The 19,298-nt window shown below is 48.8% G+C and overlaps 1 protein-coding gene across 8 annotated transcripts in view; it reads right to left on the bottom strand.

Annotated features, from left to right (window-relative positions):
- PALLD (palladin, cytoskeletal associated protein) overlaps positions 1 to 19,298 on the bottom strand; it is a 369,615-nt gene that overhangs the window by 179,281 nt on the left and 171,036 nt on the right. For all 8 annotated transcript variants that reach the window (XM_055577607.1, XM_055577608.1, XM_055577609.1 and 5 more), the window contains 3 exons: positions 18,779 to 18,853; positions 14,316 to 14,457; positions 13,234 to 13,257 (listed from right to left, as the gene is read on the bottom strand). In XM_055577607.1, coding sequence (XP_055433582.1) covers positions 13,234 to 13,257; positions 14,316 to 14,457; positions 18,779 to 18,853 — 241 coding nt within the window. The remainder of the gene's footprint in view (positions 1 to 13,233; positions 13,258 to 14,315; positions 14,458 to 18,778; positions 18,854 to 19,298) is intronic.

Genomic DNA, 19,298 nt, shown 5'->3' with positions numbered 1-19,298 from the left:
CCCCACTCATACCGGGCTCTGCAATCCTGTCTCAGCCTGGGATCTGGGGGGCTATCTCCTATACCCAGGCCCTCCACATGGGGCTCTGTAGTCCTGTCCCAGCCCTGGGATCTAGGGGTTCCCCTCCTACACCTAGGCACCCCCACACGAGGCTCTGCAGTCCTATCTCAGTCCTGGGATCTGGGGATTCCCCTCCTACATCAAGGCCCCTTCCCCCCCAACACCAGGCTCTGAGGTCCTGTCTCAGTCCTGGGATCTGGGAGTTCCCCTCCTACACCCAGGCCTCCCCCAACACCAGGCTCTGCAGTCCTGTCTCAGTCCTGGGATCTGGGGGTTCCCTTACTACACCCAGGCTCCCCCCGACACCAGGCTCTGCAGTACTGTATCAGTCTTGGGATCTGGGGGGTTCCCCTCCTACACCCAGGCACCCCCCACACCAGGCTCTGCAGTCCTGTTTCAGTCCTCGGACTTGGGGGTTTTCCTCCAACACCCAGGCCCCCCTGCACTGGGCTCTGTCCCAGTCCTGAGAGTCAGCTGGCCTGGCAGCTGCTTTAACCTGGGGGTGGTGGGAACGACGTCCCTTTGGAGCCAAAGTCTCGGGGGCCCTGTCCCTCTGCTTCATCTCTGCGAGCGCTGATGGACCCTTGGTGACCTGGAACTCAGGGCCCCCCAAGCTGGGATGGGCCACTGCCCATCACCTGAGTCCACTGGCTCATCCCAGCTACCCTGGAGGTTGGCCACGCCCACCACGTGCGCCCATGGGGGCGGGGCCAAGCCTGACATGGACCACAGAGCTGCGAACGGCTGAACCACAGAGTCAGGCGCCACACAGTGGTCGCCCCATGGAGGCACTGGTGTCTGCGCCCCTGGGCCTTGTAGCAAGAGCTGGCAGACCTTGGTGGGGGCTGTGCTTCCCTGCCTCTGACAGCCCCGATGGCATGCTTCTCAGAGTTCAGAGTAAGGCATCTCCCCTGGAGCCAACCACCAGGGATGAGATTAGCAAACTGGCCTCAAAACAACTTATGCTGTAAACACGGTGGGTTTATAAGAAGTACTATCTTATAATAAAAATACTGCTATTTATTAAAATTACATCTCTTAACTTTTACATACCAACAGAAGTAGGAAATGCAAAAGTAGACCAATTAAGGCTTCCTTGGTGGCTCCATGGTAAAGAATCTGCCTGCCAGTGCAGGAGACACGGGTTCGATCAAGCCCGTGTGTCACAATTATTGAGCCTGTGCTCTAGAGCCTGGGGACCACAAATGCTGAAACCCAACTGCTCTAGAGGCCATCCTCTGAAACAAGAGAAGTCACTGCAATGAGCAGCCTGAGCACTGCAGCTATAGAGGAGGACCCTGCCACCCTGCCGTCGATGCTACTAGAGAAAAGTCCAACAGAGATCCAACACAGTGAAGATGAAAAATAAGTAAATAAAAAGTAGACCAATAAAACAGTAAATAAAATGAAAGTAAGTCTTCCTTTATATCCCAAGAGAGCTTGTTGACCTTGACTTCAATCACAAGATATGCTGAGTTCTTAATAACGTACTGCTTTCTTTCAACAAACAAAATTATTTTCCCTTTTTGAAATAATGGTATCATTGGAGACTTCCTGTGCTACGAATAGTGGGGAAATGCTGGGCACTATGCATTTTCTCTTCTAGTTTGTTGTAAACGAATGGGGGGTTGCCATCCGCTTTCATAAGTCATGATCCACAGTTTAAAAACACTGCCCTAGGGGGCCCACTGGAGTTCCTGGCTCAAAAACCATCAAGGAATCCTGTTAGATGGAGCTGTTTGGCGTACTAGGAAAGGGTTTTCAGAGAAAGGCTTGAGAGCATTTATAGCACATGACTATCACTGATGCAAACGCCCAGTGGCCAGAACGGGAGGGTGACAGGGAGCAGGGGGAGGGTGCCCTGTGTGTTCGGACTGCACTGCACACACTTCCAGGCTCCCCACCGACAAGAAAGACACGAAGCTAGAAACAATTCCAGTCGGGCAGGTCACATAAGACGAATCTTGGAGAAAGTGATTTATCCGGAAGTGCATAGGGGACTGGGGATTTGTAAACTGAACACATAAATTTGGGCTACAAGGACTAGCTCAAATTGCTCATTCTTTTGGGCGAGGTCCCAGGGGATCCTCCCAAGGTCACAGTTAATTAATGTTGAGGCCAAAATGCTGAAGGCCACACCCTGCCTCCCATGAGCTCCTCAGCACAAGGCCTTTAGGTGTTCTGCATTTGCTCCTCGTCCAGGAGATAGGGAACTCAACAGAAATGAAGCTGTGAAAGGCGGGAAAGGGGGAGTTTCTTGGATCTGAACATCCAAATTACTCTCACTGTCCAAGTAACTCACTGCAAACCCACCTGCACGAGCAGGTGGGCTCTGTGTCCTCCAGGTACCAGACACACTGGGAGGATGCCAGACCCGCCCCAAGGGCGCTGTCACATGGCCCTGCTGGTAGGAGAAGAGATGGACAGCCCCGTCTACGGAGATTTGGGGAAAACCCCCCACCCTCCACCCTGTCCTGGCCATTCTCTGGGAGGTGGGCAGCAGCATTTGCTGCTGGGTGCCCATGCCCCCCTCCCCATCGCACTGTCCTGGAAGATGGAGCTTCTGGAGACAGAGAAATGCCTGAGAAGCTTTCCTTGCAAGCACAGTGTCTACAGTTCATACAGAGCTGTGCTGTAAAAGTACCTTTTAAATCAGGATAAAATCTTACCTAGCAGGGATGAGAGAAATCGGTCTGGGAGCAATGACCTCGTCAACTCTCAGAGTGCCTTCTTTTTTTTTTTTTTTTTTTTTTTTTTTTTTTTTTTTTTTTTCTTTGTCCTTTAGGATTTATTTATACACTTACTTGCAACATGGTAAATGCCACTAAAAATCACCAAGCTAAATAGACATTTGTCTAATAATATCTAGTTTTTAACCCACTTAAGTTATTTTGCCATCTCTAAAGATTACACAAATAATAATATACCTTGATAGTGCAGAAGAATGCTCAACCTCTCTATCAGAGTGCCTTCTTATGTTATCTACAACTTTGTGATTTTTTTTTTAAGTCATGCCATTTTAAGAAAACCCCAGCTTGTTTATACAGCTGCCCCTTCTCACCCAGAGGACCCTTCAGAGAATGAAAAGGCTTCGTGTTTCAAATCTGACTCAACAAACTTCATTTTCCAGAAATTCTCAGGAACACTTCTCCTACATAAAATGAGGTATGTTCATGCATAGAGCTGATGACCGACTGGACAGTTTACATACAGAACAAAAAAGTCAGAATAAAAAAGCACGAGCAAGTTTTTTGGTTATCTTCAGACGTTGCCACATCTCAGGGACTTTTACAAGATAAAGCTTTAGTCCAACGTCCTAAAAAGTTGTTCAGCTTTGCTTCTCTTGGAAAATTGCATCCAAAAGTGACACAGGCTCATGTTTTGCTGAGAAAGCAGCATCTTGGCTCGTATGCTTCTGACATTAAGGGAAGAAGAAAGCCAGGAAGACAGGGTACGAGCCTGGTGCTGCACCCAGTTCTCACCCGGGACCATCTTCTTTGAACAAAGACCGTAAGACACCCGTGAAGTACATTTTGGTGAGGGATGGGAATCAGGAAATGACTGCTTGTCTCAAAGACAGAGGCTCACTTGCTTGTATTAAAAAACTGTCCTTTTAAAAAATGGAAAAATTTAAACTTATAATGACTCTAATTATGATCTATTTGAATCCAATTTTCCTAACTGGAAAGCTTTGATTTGAAGACATATAACAACTTACTAAGTCAGAAATCTTTTTGCTGATGGTAAATTCTGTCTTTTTTACTATTACTTAAAAGTTACTTAATCACATAACTACCTCTCAGAGGTTAATACCAAATTTCATTCAACTTCTTGGTCATGCTTAACTCTTCATCAAATACAAACAAAACCATTTTGTTCGCAGAAATATAAAATGAGGAAGCAGCATGGATTATATTACTGGATCCTCTGGGTAACTGGGGGATGTTTTCATAAATGTCTTCCTTCACAGGCCTTTTTTTCCCCTTTGGGGTCCAGCCTAACTAAATAAAAAATGCAGCTTTTACCTTCCAAACCACATAATTTGGCTAATGCAACTATTAATAATAATGAAAAAAAAAAGGACTCTGGACTAAAGTTAGAAAGATGTGATTCAGTATGGGTAACTATAAGACATATACATTTTTTTAAAGGACTTCCTGTGATAAATCATAATGGAAAAGAATATGAAAAGAATGGATATATATATATATATGAAACTGAATCACTTTAACATACAGCAAAAACTAACATTATAAATCAACTATACTTCAATAAAAAAATTAAAAAAAACAAACGCATAGATTAGGGAGTAACAATGAAATGAACCCCAGCAGACTCATCAATAAACCTAAGAAAAGAAAGATGACCAGTTCTTTAGAAATGCCCCCCAACACCCACCCCAGCTGAATCTTCCTTTACATTTGATTTCCCTGTATGTTTACCACGTATCTATAGCTCCTTCAAAAGTGTGCCCTTTAGTTTTACTTTGTAACTTATTTTGATTGGAGTGTAGTCGGTTTGCACGTTGCATGGGTTTCAGGTGTACAGCAGAGTGAATCAGTTATACATGCACACACACCCACTCTCCTTTAGATCATTTCCCCACACAAGTTGTGGCACTGAGCAGAGCTCCCCGTGCTACCCAGGAGGTCCGTGATGGTTACCTATCTTACATATAGTGGTGTGTGCATGTCAGTCCCAATCTCCCAGCTTATCCCTTCCTAGCCTCCTTCTCCTTCGGTAACCTAAGCTTGTTTTCTACATCTGTGACTATTTCTGTTATGCAAATAAGTTCATTTGCATCATTATTTTAGATTTCACATGAGTGACATCATATGATACTTATTTTTCTCTGACTTCACTTAGTTTTTAAATGTTGACTAACAAGCATTTTGGAGAAGAAAATGGCAACCCACTCCAGTATTCTCGCTGAGAACATCCTACGGACAGAGGAGTCCAAGGGGCGGGGTCCCAGTCCATGGCACCTGAAAAAGTCAGACACGACTGAGCACAAGCATTTATCTTGTCATGTAAAGAAAAGGCCAACTTGCCACTGTCAGAAAACACTTGAGCTTCCCCAGGTGTTTACCAAAGTACACAGGGGTCCTGAGTGGTCAAGGCCGCAAGGTCTCCTGGGAAATCTGGGGCTTCTGGTTGGGTGGGGGCTCATGTGGAGGGGCTGAGCACAGGCAGGAGCGGGAGAGCTGGCCAAAAGACCTGACAGTGTCTGCGTCTGTCACGTGACTGCTTTGAAGTTTAACCCGGCTGACTTTCGGCTCTCAGCTCTGGGTCAGATCAGAGCACGTCCACGAGCAGGCACACGCGTGCTCCCAGCTGATCCCGCAGGCAGGGATGGGGGTCAGGCCAAGCAGAGATGCGACCTGGGTCAGTTCACCTGCCTCCCTCATCATCTGTCGTCAGGGCAGGAGACGGGCTCTGGGCCTGAGCTCTGAGTGGGGAACGCAGCACTGTGTCTGCCCTCGTCACATCCCAACGCGGCCGTGCCCCGTTGGTGCCCCCAGCTCTGCTCGCCTTTGCTGTCGCGCTCCTTCCTGCCCCGCGTCTCGCTCCGGCCGGTGAGTTCTCTTGCTGCCAGGAGCACACCCTGCAGACAGGTGGTGCGGGGCAGTCCTTGAGGCACGCAAGTCTGACAGATCCCGAGTGCCGCTCTGCGTGGAGCCAGAGGCTGGCCTGGGGTCCGGCTCTGCGCTGGAGGTCACATCACAGCAGCACGTGGAAGGCCTGCCTCACCCCTGTGTGCTGTGAGCCTGCTCAGAGGCCCGGGCTCTCTGATCCAAGTACTGTTGTGCATCGAGGCAGCCTCCTCGGGTGTGGGGCGATCATGGTCTCGTCCCGGGCCCTGTGACTTCACATGACGCATGGCCATCAGTGTGTCTAGACACATTGTGCGTTCAGGGTCCCTTCAGTCTGGACACTGACTGCCTCCAGTTTGGGGAATAAACATAGTATCTCACTGATAATCCCTCCCCTTCATCCTCGCCTCCTGCAATCCTAGTTGTGAATGTGCGGTCCACCCGGGTGGGTCTCTACCGTCTGATTTTCATTCCTTTTCTCTCTTACATCCCTCCTCTGTCTTTTCCTCCTTCTTTGTCAGACATTTTCCCACCTTTTGTTTCTGTTCCCAGTCTTTTCATTCCACGAACTCCTCATTTTCTGAACACCCTCCCCTCCTCCCAGCTCTTGTATTTTTAGTTTTGCTTCCTGGATGCGCCGATTCTCTTGTCTCTCTGATGATAGTGGTGCTGTTTCACAATTTCTCTTAGTGCATCTGCTGCCTCCACGCTGCATTCTGGGGAGCTGATCCTGCTTTTCCATACCATCCCAGAGGCCAGTTTCTCCATCTGGGTTTGATCTCTTCCCATCCTCATGGTTCTGAGCCATGTGGAAGCTCAAAGCAGCAGAGAGCACTGGGCACCCAGGCCTTCCCGTAGCTGCCTCTGTGTTGGAGAAACTCCTGGATTGTCACGGGTGGGTTTTTCTTCTTTCGGGGTGTTCCAATTGCCCAGAGAGGAGCCCCAGCATCTCGGCCTAGCCGGCCTTCCCAGGGCCAGGGCAGTGGGTCATGGGGGGAGGCAGGTCTCAGGTCCTCAGAGTGACGGGGTCCTTCTGTCTCCTCCTTCAAGTCTTTCCCTCACTCCCCAGACATTAAACCAGACTTTCTTGGTTCACAAGACCCTAAGTGTCTCAGCAATATTTCATGGTGTTCCAAACCAAAAGATGCAGTGACAGTCTTGTTTGCTAAAGTAGTTCTTATCAAGAATGTAATAATATCTAGGTCTTAAGAAGTTACTGTTTTTAAAAATACACATAAGTTGAAGGAAAATATCAGTATTTTATTCTTAAATCACCATGATCACTCATGTGTGTATGAGTGTATGTGTGTACGTGGACCTGGACCATGGCACAACTCCTCCTAGAGTCATGCTGGACCAGTCACCCTCCTCTCATGTCCACGCTAGACCCCTCACCCTCCACTCACGTCCACACTGGACCCCCCACCCTCCTCTCACATCCATGCTGGACCCCCCACCCTCCTCTCATGGACTCCCCCCACTCACGTCTACACTGGACCCCCCACCCTCTTCTCATGTCCACATTGGACCCCCCACCCTCCTCTCGTGGACCCCCCACCCTCCATTCACGTCTACACTGGACCCCCCAACCTCCTATCATGGACACCCCCCCACGCTCCTCTCACATCCACACTGGACCCCCACCTTCCTCTCACAGTCCACACTGGACCCCCCACCCGCCTCTCACGTCCACACTGGACCCCCTACCCTCCTCTCATGTTCACACTGGACCCCCCACCCACCTCTCACGTGCACACTGGACCCCCCACCCTCCTCTCACGTCTACACTGGACCCCCACCCTCCTCTCATGTCCATGCTGGACCCCCAACCTCCTCTCACGGTCCACGCTGGACCCCCCCACCCTCCTCTCACGTCCACACTGGACCCCCAACCTCCTCTCACGGCCACACTGGACCCCCCACCCTCCACTCATGTCCACACTGGACCCCCCCCCCCCCACCCTCCTCTCACGGCCACACTGGACCGGCCACTCTCCTTTCATGTCCTCACTGGTTTGCATGTGGGACTTGCTCTTCATCACACACACAACAAAAACTCAGTTTCACAAAATTCAAAGGACTGATGCTGAGGCTGAAGCTCTGATACTTTGGCCACCTGATGTGAAGAGTCGACTCATTAGAAAAGACCCTGATGCTGGGAAACACTGAAGGCAGGAGGAGAAGGGGGCGACAGAGGATGAGATGGTTAGATGGCACCATCAACTCAATGAACATGAGTTTGAGCAAGCTCCAGAAGATGGTGAAGGACAGGGAAGCCTGGTGTGCTGCAGTTCATGGGGTCACAAAGTACTGGACATGACTGAGCAACTGAATAACAACCACCATATTACCGAAGAGAACATAGAATGATCTAACATTGTGAGGCAGAGCCGTCTCAAGCCAGTAGTCCTTATCTATATGTCAAGTCTCACTGTTTTGTTGAAAATATCCACCATCTCCAGCACCTCTGTTGGCAGGTGTGGCGCATGGGGTGTCTGGCCACACAGTTTGGGAACCACAGGCTTTATCCAACCCACTTTTGTTTAATCTATCATCTTAACCTGGAACTGTATTCAAACATCCTCACAGTCACCCTCTAACCACTCAACACCTCACTTCATGTAACAAAATATAATTCATTCACATGTTGACTCAGGATTCCATTCTCGGGAGCTAGGAAGGTGAGTAGCCCTGGTGAGCAGAGAGCCACACTTTCTCAGGCACCACCTCCCAACCAATAAGACAGGTTTTTGGAGTTTGGATTTTGCATGCCATGAGACAATGCTGCAGGAGCAACTCAGCACAGTCTGTGGCCATTTCCAGCTGAGTCAGGGCCTGCTGCTGACAGCCGTCACGCAGGTCTTCTGTGCCCTGCTCCCCTCCCTCCCCCTCCCTGCCCCCCATACACAGGTCTCTGAAGGACTCAACCAGGATAAGGTCAGCATGTTAAAGAGGCTGAGGCAGGCTCTCTGAGAGACATGTGGGTCCTGAGCACACTGACTGCTGTGGACTGAGCTGCTGAGGAGATGGGGATGCAGGCAGACCTCTGTCTAGACAGGAAGGCAGTGGAGACACATCAGACTGACGCAGCACAGGAGAGACGAGAAAAACCTGCTTCCGTTGTGTAATGCAACTGGAGGGAATTGGCTATTTCCTTCTTTATCTAAACATCTAACCCCTCCAGGGGCTGCGTCCAGGGACCAGTGAATTTCAGTTTCATTTCCAGGTCTTATCTTACCCAGGAATAAGAGAAAGGAAGGAGAATGAAGAGAAGAGAAAAAGGGACATACAAATAAGTGAGGGAGCAAACGGGGAAAGAAAGGAAGGGAAGAGGCCAGCCAGGGAGGACAGCACAAGAGTGCGCGGGTCAGGAAGTGGGGCAAGGCTGGATGCATTCTGAATCTCAGCCATCTTTCCTCTTGGCATTTGGAGACCACCCTCAACCTAGTCCTTTAACAAAATTTATCTCCTCTCCATGGAACAGTGGCTAAAAAATAGCCAGGGGGGAAGTCAGTTCCTACATACATTCCAAAAGGCTGAAGAGCTCACAGGTCTGTCCATGGGATGGAGCTATCCATCCAGTCATTTAAGGAAAGTAGAAGGTTCAATACAAGTTGAGTTTTGTACCCTGGAAGCATCAGTCAACTTCAAGGGCAATGTTAGACCTCCGCCTCCCAGTAAAGGAATCATAATCATATGTGGTTTTGTCAGGCAAGCCAGGACACTGCTCAGCTACAAATATGTGTTAATATTTGCTTGTTGTGAAGTTCTAACTCAACAGCTCATGTAAGCGGTCACTTGGATTGTTGTTCATGTTTATGGATTTTATGTAATTCTCCATGCCAAGGGTAGACTCCTGAAGCCAAATATTGTAATAGTCCTCCATGAAAGAAAGGAACAATCCAGCTGTGTTGTGAGGAACACAATTGTGGAGGAATTACAGAGGTCAGAGAAGACTAGTTGTGTTTTTTTCCATAAATGATGACTATATATGTGGTTTGCCTTGCGCTGACAGATTTGCTTGAAATACTGTTCGACCAAAAAAATACTGATACTTGTCTTCAGCAAATGCTATTATTGTGGTTGGAATGAAGGAATCTGTATTCCTAAATGCTTCCAGATCAAATCGAAGGGAAAAGAAAAATAGGAAACTTGAGTGAGCACAGAAAGGGCAGACTTTTCGATACGTTCCGAGGATGTGCCGATTATAAGGAAGGCCTTCCGTATCCTGCTCTCCCTGGCATGACCTGTCACTAACCCAAAGGCGTTCAAGGACATTCTAGAGGTCAGACTACCCTATGAAGCTGCTCAGCACTGGTTTCACTAAATAGTTCAACCAAATTCTAGAAGCAAAACAGCAAACATAACAGACAGGCATGTGTGTTGTGTGAGGGGTGGGAGTGTGTGGAGTTTCTCTCCCTCGTCACCAAATCCTTCTTAGTTGGCATACTGTTTTCAATTTTCAAACACACACGTACTCAGAAACTGAGCTATGCAATTTCTAACCAGTGTTTTGAATTTTCATATGATGCTTAGTTTATGATTTTCCAACACAGATCACGAAAGACATTTAATAAATCATATCACCTGTGTAGGTGATGACAATGGATAAAACATGATGAAAGAAGTTACATGAATTCAAACAGAATTCAAACACAATGAAAGAGTTGCATGAATTCAAACAGAATCCAAAATACAACCTCAAAAGCACTCTTAATCCATTTCACCAGAAATACTTTCAGAATGTTTGGCCCAAGACTTTAGTTTTATTTGTAAATAAATAAAGTATCAAGAGATAACCTTCTCCATAGATTTGTTCATACAAACTTTCTTGTGGGTAACGGAGAAATTTGATTCCTGTGTTTATATCCATTCATCTAGTCTATTTAAAATAGCAATGTGAGAGATGTGCTCTAACTCCCATAGGGTTTCCACACCAGTTCACACAGGAGACTGAGCCTCAGAAGTTCCCTCTATCAGGGAACAGCATGATCATTAAACAGCATCAGTTTTATATGAAACCATGTCACAGACAAAATATGCAGTTGTGTTTCCGTAATTTGGAAAGTGACCACAGCACCTGCTGTGGGGACTATACATGTGGGCGCTGGGTTGGGAGCAACGCAGAACAAGAAGGCATCAGATCAGCGTTTGCAGAGCAGAGAAAACAAGAAACAAAATGAAAAGACAACCCGAAGAACTGGAGGAAATATCTGCAAACAAAGCAACAGATAAGAGATTAATCTCCAAGATATACAAACAGCTTATGCAGCACAATGCCAACAGAACGAACAACCCAATCAAAAATGGAAGACCTAAACAGACATTTCTCCAAAAAAGAGATGTCCAAAAAAACACAGGAAAAGATGCTCAGCATTGCTAATTATTAAAGAAATGCAAATAAAAACCACAATGAGGTATCACCTCACACTGGTCAGAATGGCCATCATCAAAAAGTTTACAGACAAAAAATGCTGGAGAGGATGTGGAGGAAAGGGAAGCCTCCTACACTGCTGGTTGGAACGTAAACTGGGGCAGCCACTATGGTGAGCAGTTAGGAGGTTCCTCAAAAAACTAAAAAGAGAGCTACCAAATGACCCAGCAATCCCACTCTTGGACGTATATCCAGAGAAAACCGTAATTCAAAACGATACCCGCACCCCAGGGTTCACTGCGGGACTATTCACAATAGCCAAGATATAGTACTGGTTAGTACTTTGGTTGCTCAGTCATATCCAACTCTGGCAACCTCGTGGGACTATAATCTGCCAGGCTCCTCTTTCCATGGGATTCTCCAGGCAAGAATACTGGAGTGAGTTGCCATCTCCTTCCCCAAGGGATCTTCCTGACCCAGGAATCGAACCTGGGTCTCCTGCATGGCAGGCGGATTCTTTACTGACTGAGCTACAATGGAAGCCCAAGAATGGTAACAACCTAAATGTCCACTGACAGAGGAGTGGATAAAAAAAGATGTGGCGCGTACATTCAGTGGAATATTAGCCACAAAAAGAATGAAATAATGCCGTTTGCAGCAACAAGGATGGTCCTAGAGATTGTCATACTGAGTGAAGTAAGTCAGACAGAGAAAGACATCGTATGATACTGCTTATACATGAAATCCAAATACATGGTATGAATGAACTGATTTACAAAATAGAAGTAGAGTCACAGGTGTAGAGAATAATCTTATGGTTATGAAGGGGAAAAGGGGGAAAGGGATAAACTGGGAGACTGAGACTGACATGTACCCACTAGTACACATAAAACAGTACACGTAAGGACCTGCTGGATAGTGCAGGGAACTCTACTCAGTACTTTATCATGACCTATACGGGAAAAGAATCTAAAAAAGAGTGGATATATGTGTGTACTGTGCTTAGCTGCTCAGTCGTATCTGACTCTTTGAGACCCCATGGACTGTAGTTTGTGAACATATAGCTGATTCACTTTGCTGCACAGCAGAAACTAACAGTATTGTAAATCACCTGCTGTCCAGTAAAGATTTAAAAGAAAGTGGAAGGCATCAGATCCACTCCAGTCTCCCCTCAGGGTGCTCTGAGCATCCCTCATGGCTGGATCCTAACTGGCTCACATTCTGCTCCTTAGGCCCTCTGCTGGGGTATGACAGCTTCGGGACCAACCGCGGCCTTTCTGACCAGGAGGCTCCAAGCTCTCCAAGGAGGGTCAGAGCCGAGTCTGGCTCCTGAAAGACGCAACCGTGGTGAAGCACAGACATATCATTCCTACCCTTCAGCAAGAAGACTGAAGCCTGTGACGTCACTGCTGGGAAAAACACTGAGACAGTGTCCTCCAGGAGGACCTGCTAGGAAACACGTGACAGAAATCTCAGCTTCTCTTTAGACGTCAGTTTTGTCTGTGAGAAGACAGGCGAGAATGAGAAGAGTGAGGCAGGGCAGGAGACCCGGATCCTGGAGCACACGGCTCTGATGAGGCCAGGGATGTGTGAGTGAGACACCGCAGGCCGAGATGCCGTTACCCTGCTGCAGCACAGGAAGTGTTCATGGCTCAGGGCGCACATGCGGAGAGCCTGGGGTCACTCTGCTGACACCTCAGGACACACAGAGACCCTGCGGTCACTCTGCTGACCCTCAGGACACACAGAGACCCTAGGGTCACTCTGCTGACCCTTAGGGAGCATAGAGAGACCCTGGGGTCACTCTGCCGACACCTTCAGGCTGCTCTCGCAGGAGACGCATCCCAGGCTGCGGTCTAGCTGGTGGTGTCTTCTGTTCAGGACAAATGTGCCGCATCTTAGCAGCATGCTTTTTTATCTCTAGCTTAGTTTGCTTTCTGAGTATAAAAGACCATGGTTTTAAAAGCCTTAAGTCACTGATCCCGATCTCCTTGTCTGAAAGGAACTTAATGTTTCACTAATAAAACAACTGGATGTAAAATGCAGTGTGCAGACCCCAAAATAAAGAAGATATTGTCTGTAAGGGGGTTTCACATTTCCAGGGAACTGCAAAAACATTGTTCTGCATGTGGTTTAAAACGGAAACAAAGAACTATTGAAACTGAAGATACATTAGCAGAGAGAAAAAAAGAAAAAGCTTCTTACCAGGTTCAGCTGTGGATCGAGGTTCTGTTCCCCACATGAGAAAAAAAGAAATCAAAACAGAGCATTAGAGTCAGTTTCCGTTCATACTAAACCTGCCCATCCTTTCCTGTGACCTTGTCTAGGACATGTCTGCAGAAACACTGCAGACAAGCCCCATCGTACAAGAAAGAGGGATGGTAGATCAATTTATATTCCCATAAATAAACTAAAATTCCCTTAACAGCTCTCACTAGCAAGGTTTTCATCTGCAGTTCACAGAAGGCTCAGAGCCTCCTAAGATGACTGGCCCAACTTTGAATTCAAATGTGGATTTGCGATTTTGAGGAAGAAGAAAACAAAACCTCAGTCAGGGCGTGTGAGGGCCCACAGCCAGCAGGATAGCTTTAACGTGCTGGAGCCCACGTCCCCTCACTCTGAGATCACAAACCTATGTACCTCACACCACTGTCCATAAACAGATACACAACCAGGCCTCCTGTACAGCACAGGGTCCTCTACCCCATACTCTGTAGTGACCTATATGGAGCAAGAGTCCAAAAGAGGATGGATGGATGTATGCTGTGCTTAGTCACTCAGTCGTGTCCGACTCTTTGCAACCCCATGGACTGTAGCCTGCCAGGCTCCTCTGTCCTTGGGATTCTCCAGGCAAGAATACTGGAGTGGGTAGCCTACCCCTTCTCCAGGGGATCTTCCCAACTCAGGAATCAAACTGGTGTCTACTGCATGGCAGGCAGATTCTTTGAAATCTGAGCCACCAGGGAAGCTCGGATGTATGTATATGTATAGCTAAATCACTTCGCTGTACACTTGAAACTAATTCAGTATTGTTAATCAACTACATTTTAATAAAAATAAAAATTAAAAAATATCTAGAGGGGTGGTCTGGGGTGGAAGGTTCAAGAGGGAGGAATAAAAAAAATAATTTAAAAGTAATAAAATCCCCCCAAAAAAAGGAAACAAAGAAGAAATCCACGCATGTCAGTGACTAAACCCTTCCTGGTTCTCCTGGACCGGAGACAAGGACCTGGTCAGACCTGGGGGTGGTGTTGTGGGCAGTGTTGTGAGGGGGCCCCTCTCCTTACTTTTCTGCAAGATCCGGAAGTCCGGTGAGTCCTGGATCTCGCTGCCTTGTCGGAACCAGCAGACCTGCAGCGGGGGCGTGCCACGCACACGGCACTCCAGCACGACCACCTGGCCCTCGGACGCACAGATGTTCTGCAGCTCCTGAAACACCGGGACACACCCGTCAGGTCTGGGCTCACACAGCCACAGAGCACGGCCTCATGACACAGAGGAACACTTCCCAAGCTCAGAGGAGCAAGCACAGGGTGTGCACCATGTCCACGACCCCTCCTCAGGTCAGGAGAGCACTGTATCCCCGGTGATGAAGTGCGGGAGGTCTCGGGGCCCGCTCTGCAGTGCACGGGCTCCATCACCCATGGAACTTCTCAGTGTCGGCGTGACCTGTCTTTATCTACATGAGGATGCACTGGTGCAATGCACCCATGCTCCATCTGGGGGTAGAATCCTGGGGGACCAGACAGGAGGGGAAGAAGATGCCACGTGTCCACCAGAGGCGCTCGCCAGGCTTCTCTGTCCATGGGATTCTCCAGAGAAGAATACTGGAGTGGGTCGCCATGCTCCTCTCCAGGGGATCTCCCCAACCCAGGGCCTGAACCTGGGTCTCCCATCTGTGCCCCAAGCTCCGACCTTCCCCCAGGACCCTCCTCTGTCCACCAGCGTCCTGGGGCAGCTGCACCAGAAGGAGGGGTGGCATTTCCTCATCTGCAGGTTCTTTTGTGTTTTTAATACTTAAATTTATTTTTAATTAAAGGATAATTGCTTTACAATATTGTGTTGGTTTCTGCCAAATATCAACCTGAGTCAACCATAGGTATAGATGTACCCCCTCCCTCTTGAACCTTCCTCCCACCTCCCTCCCCATCCCACCCTGCTAGGTTGTCACAGAGCCCTGGTTTGAGTTCCCTGAGTCACACAGCAAATCTCCCACTGGCGATCTATTTTACCTGTGGTAGTGTATATGTTTCTACACCTCTCTCTCCCCTCATCTGACCCTCTCCTTTCTCCCAGACCTGCTCCCTGGGTCCATAAGTCTGTTCTCTATGTCCGTGTCTCCATTGCGGCCCCACAGATAGGTGCACCAGTACCTCTTTCCAGATTCTATTCACCTGCAGGTTCTGAGCAAAATAAAACGGGAGCACTTCCCCCACCTGACCTTCCGTGCCTCCTCCCCCTGACCAGCACTGTCACCCTGGTGCTCCACCCACTCCAGCTCCAGACTAATAAACTTTTACAGCCCAACAGACCAGAAACGAGTGTGGCTTCATAGATGCAAAGAGCTGACGCTTGTAAACCGGCTACTGAAAACCAAAGGAATAACTGGCCCTTCCAGGTGCCTCCCTTGCCTTCTTCCCCTGGCCATGGGCCCACTGAAACTTTCTACTACCTACGTGTGTGCCTACAGGGTATAGCATCTAATAAAGGACATGTACAGCTCTTGAAGGAAGTCAGATACAATAAATGATTATGCATAGAACCAAAGGAAACAAATTCACACTAGGAAGTATGCTTTTTTTTTCTTGTTTCCATTTTTGCTTTTTATTTTACATTTTCCTCAAGAGATGGCCAATGGTATGCTGGGGAAAAACAGATCCTGCACCAACTGGCCTCCAGTGCGTGGGCTCTGGCCCCGTGGAAACCCTGGAAGTCCACAATGTGCACAGAAGCAGGGAAGTCTAATGTACTTGGTGAGAATTTTGGTGCCAAAGGCCTTTTTTGGTAAACGAAAAGGTGAATATTATTACCTACTTCTGAGTCCATTCTCTCTTCATTCTTAGTTTTAAATGTAGAACAGTTTCTGGTTTTAAATTGACTTCCACTTTCTGATTAGTCCAGAGAGCAGTATTTCGCAGATCAGCAGGGAAGATGTTGCCCTCGGGGTCCAGCTAGTAAGGATGGAGTCATCGATGTCCCCAGTGTGTCCAGGGAGCATTCACAGCACCTTACAGATGCTTCACAAATACTCTTCACGTGTGAGCTTCCAGACACCTAGGGGCCTCTAGTTTCCTCTTAGGATTGTGCATACTGTTCACACTGGAAAATCACAAAGGTAGGACCTGGGTAGAAACGAGGCACGTCACACACACAGGTCTCCGTAGTTTTCCAAGGTCTGCCACATGGCTCCTCCTGCGTGAGCTGCTTCTCCTGACCAAAGCCACATCAGCACGGCTGACGTCAGAAGGCTGGTCTGGGGCCCTGGGGGTTTGAGGTCCATAGGAGGGCATCGTGTGCTATTGGGTCCACCTGGTACCAAGTCTCCCTGCAAGGTCCACGGCTCCAGGGAGAAATGCCACTGGGGGGGCCGCTCTCCTGGCCCCGAGCGTGTCCCTGGGGCCCATGAGCTGCTGCCCCACCAGGTCGGCGGCCCCGGCTTCAGCCCCAGGGACGCCCACCAGGGGCGTGGGGGGACACGGATGGAGGTGCCCAAGGACTGGCAGAGCCCAGGCCCCCGAAGGACGGAGCAGGGCAGGGAGGGGCACCGCCCCCAGGAGAAGGGTGCTGCAGGCATCCGTGAGGAGGGAGAGGCCCGCACTGCAGGTGGGGACAGCCACTCTGCTGTTTGCGAGTTAAAAACTCAAGCTTTAGAAAAACGTGGACTCCTGGTTTCCTTCTCTATTAGGCTCCGAGCACGCCTCCTGGCTTCCTTTGGGGTGAAGGGGACACTGTGCTGGGGTCTCTGCCCCAGGAGCTGGGCTATGCTGCTGGGACAAGGATGGGCTGGGGCTGGCCTGGAGGAGTTCTGCAGCCCTGCGGGAGGAAAGGGACATCTCAGGTCCCTCTCTGCCAGGTGCCCCAGGACAGGTGTGACACCTCAGCCCGGAGGTGCGCGGGGCCCTGGCTCCAAAACCAAGAGCGTTTCGACAACTCAGCAGGTCACACAGATTTCACGGATGGGGCTGCGTGTGAACAGCTCCTGAGCGCCACGCAATGTTCGTGCCGGCCGCTCTGTGAAGGACTTCTGCTTTGGGCATGGACGGATGGATGCCCCTGCGCCGTTATCCCAACACCGCTGTTCACAGGCGGGACGGGACTTTTTCCTTCTTCGGGTATTTTATCCTGGGTAGGGGGAGGTAGACCCTCACCGGTGCTGTCGACAACCCTCATTCATTGACTGTGTCCTCCCTGAACACTCTGCAGGAAGAGGTCTTTAACCAAGCTGGCTGCAGGCTGGCTTAGGAGGAAGCATCACTCCCTGGACGAAGACAGAGACTCTTCTCGGCTGTCTTGTGGAAGATTCACAGATCTCAGATAACGGACCACAGAAACCACTGTCATGTTCGTCTTCCGTTACTTGGGGTTGATCCTGTGAGGTGGCTGAGGCCGGGGCCCACTTCTGAAGAACCTACCCTGCCCTGGGAGCCTCGTGTTGCTGGGGCATCTTGTGGGTGCTCTCGGGGCCTCATCTGTCTGTCTGTCCAGGCTTGAGCCAGCCCTGCCATCCTGGCGTTCTGCTCTAGGGAGTCCTGACATCTCAGATCCTAATACCATCTCAGCCTGCCCCTGCAGGAGGACCCCGGCTACTCTCACCACTTTCTAAGCCACAAAAGATTTAGAATCAGACTGCCAAGTTCAACAACAAACGTAGATAAAAACGAGGATCTGTTGGAATTTGAGCTATATTACACTGAACTTAGAGACTGGCCTGGGGTGCACAGACATGGGGCACCTCTTCAACTGTGCCTTTTAAATATCTTTCAGTCCAAAAAATGATACAAGTGAACTTACATACAAAATAGAAATAGACCCACACACTTAGAAAACAAACTTTACTGTTACCAAAGGGAAAGGGGGGGTGGATAAATTAGGAGATTGGGACTGACATGTACAGACTACTGTCTATATAAAATAGATAACCAACAAGAAGCTACTGTATTACACAGGGAACTCTACTCAATATTTTTTAAAACTTTATAAGGAAAAAGAATCTAAAAAAAAGTACACACATAACTGAATCACTTTGCTGTACATCTGAAACTAACACAACACTATAAATCAACTCAACTCCAATTATAAAATGTATAATTTTCTCAGAAAGAGGTGGGGAGGAGACAGAGGAGAAACACCCCATGGGACCATTTCTGAGCTTAGCTGACCAGCTGACCAATGTCATCATGCCTGGCGATGCAAAACACCCACTGAGACAAGCTGAAAATCTGTCAGTTGTTTCTTAAACCATCTACAAACCTTTTGGTTTCCCAGGTTCCCATCCACCATTCTGTCTTCTCCCGTGCACTGTTTGGTTTTCCCAGTCTATTCTGACTTCTATCAGGCCCAGCTTTCTCAGACCTTTATATGATCACGGTCACACAGCAGCTGTGCACTGAGTATCTGTTTAGCCCCACAGGTAACCTCGGTAAGAACCTGTTCATCACTTGTTTTAATGTTTAAAGACTATACATGAGGCCACAGGGGAATGGAATCAAAGCCCAGAGCAAACTCAGGATGAGACGTGCAGGTGCCTGACCTTGGTGAAGACGGGCGGGAGGCAGGCGGCAGCGGGTCCATCCGGCCGGCAGAGGAACAAGGTGGGGCTGGGGGCCTGGAGGGCAGAGGCACGTGGGTCAGACTCGGAACACACAAATCACGAAAAGACGGACCACACAGGCGCCAGCATGGCCACTGACAGGGCTAAGCATTCACTGCTCACCTGCCAGTGCCTACATAGCAAACGCTAAACAAGTCCAATGGTTCACAGAATGGTTTCTGCAAATCCCACTCTGCTTTGGGGGTTAACAGGGAGTTTCTATTACACATGCCACCTTGAGTGACTTCTACTGCTTGACCCTTTCCTCGTGTCTCATCTCAGATGTGCTTTCTCTACAGTTCACATTCCCAACATACCACAGAGTACGTAAGAGCTAGTCGCTCAGTCATGTCCGACTCTTTTGCGACCCCATGGACTGTAATCTGCCAGGCTCCTCTGTCCACAGAACTCTCCAGGCAAGAGTACTGGAGTGGGCTGCCATTCCCTTCTCCAGGGGATC

This window comes from Bubalus kerabau, chromosome 4, assembly GCF_029407905.1.
Source record: "Bubalus kerabau isolate K-KA32 ecotype Philippines breed swamp buffalo chromosome 4, PCC_UOA_SB_1v2, whole genome shotgun sequence".
Lineage (NCBI taxonomy): Eukaryota > Metazoa > Chordata > Mammalia > Artiodactyla > Bovidae > Bubalus > Bubalus kerabau.
Note: the sequence above shows the minus strand (reverse complement) of the source record. Positions and strands in the feature narration are given on the sequence as shown.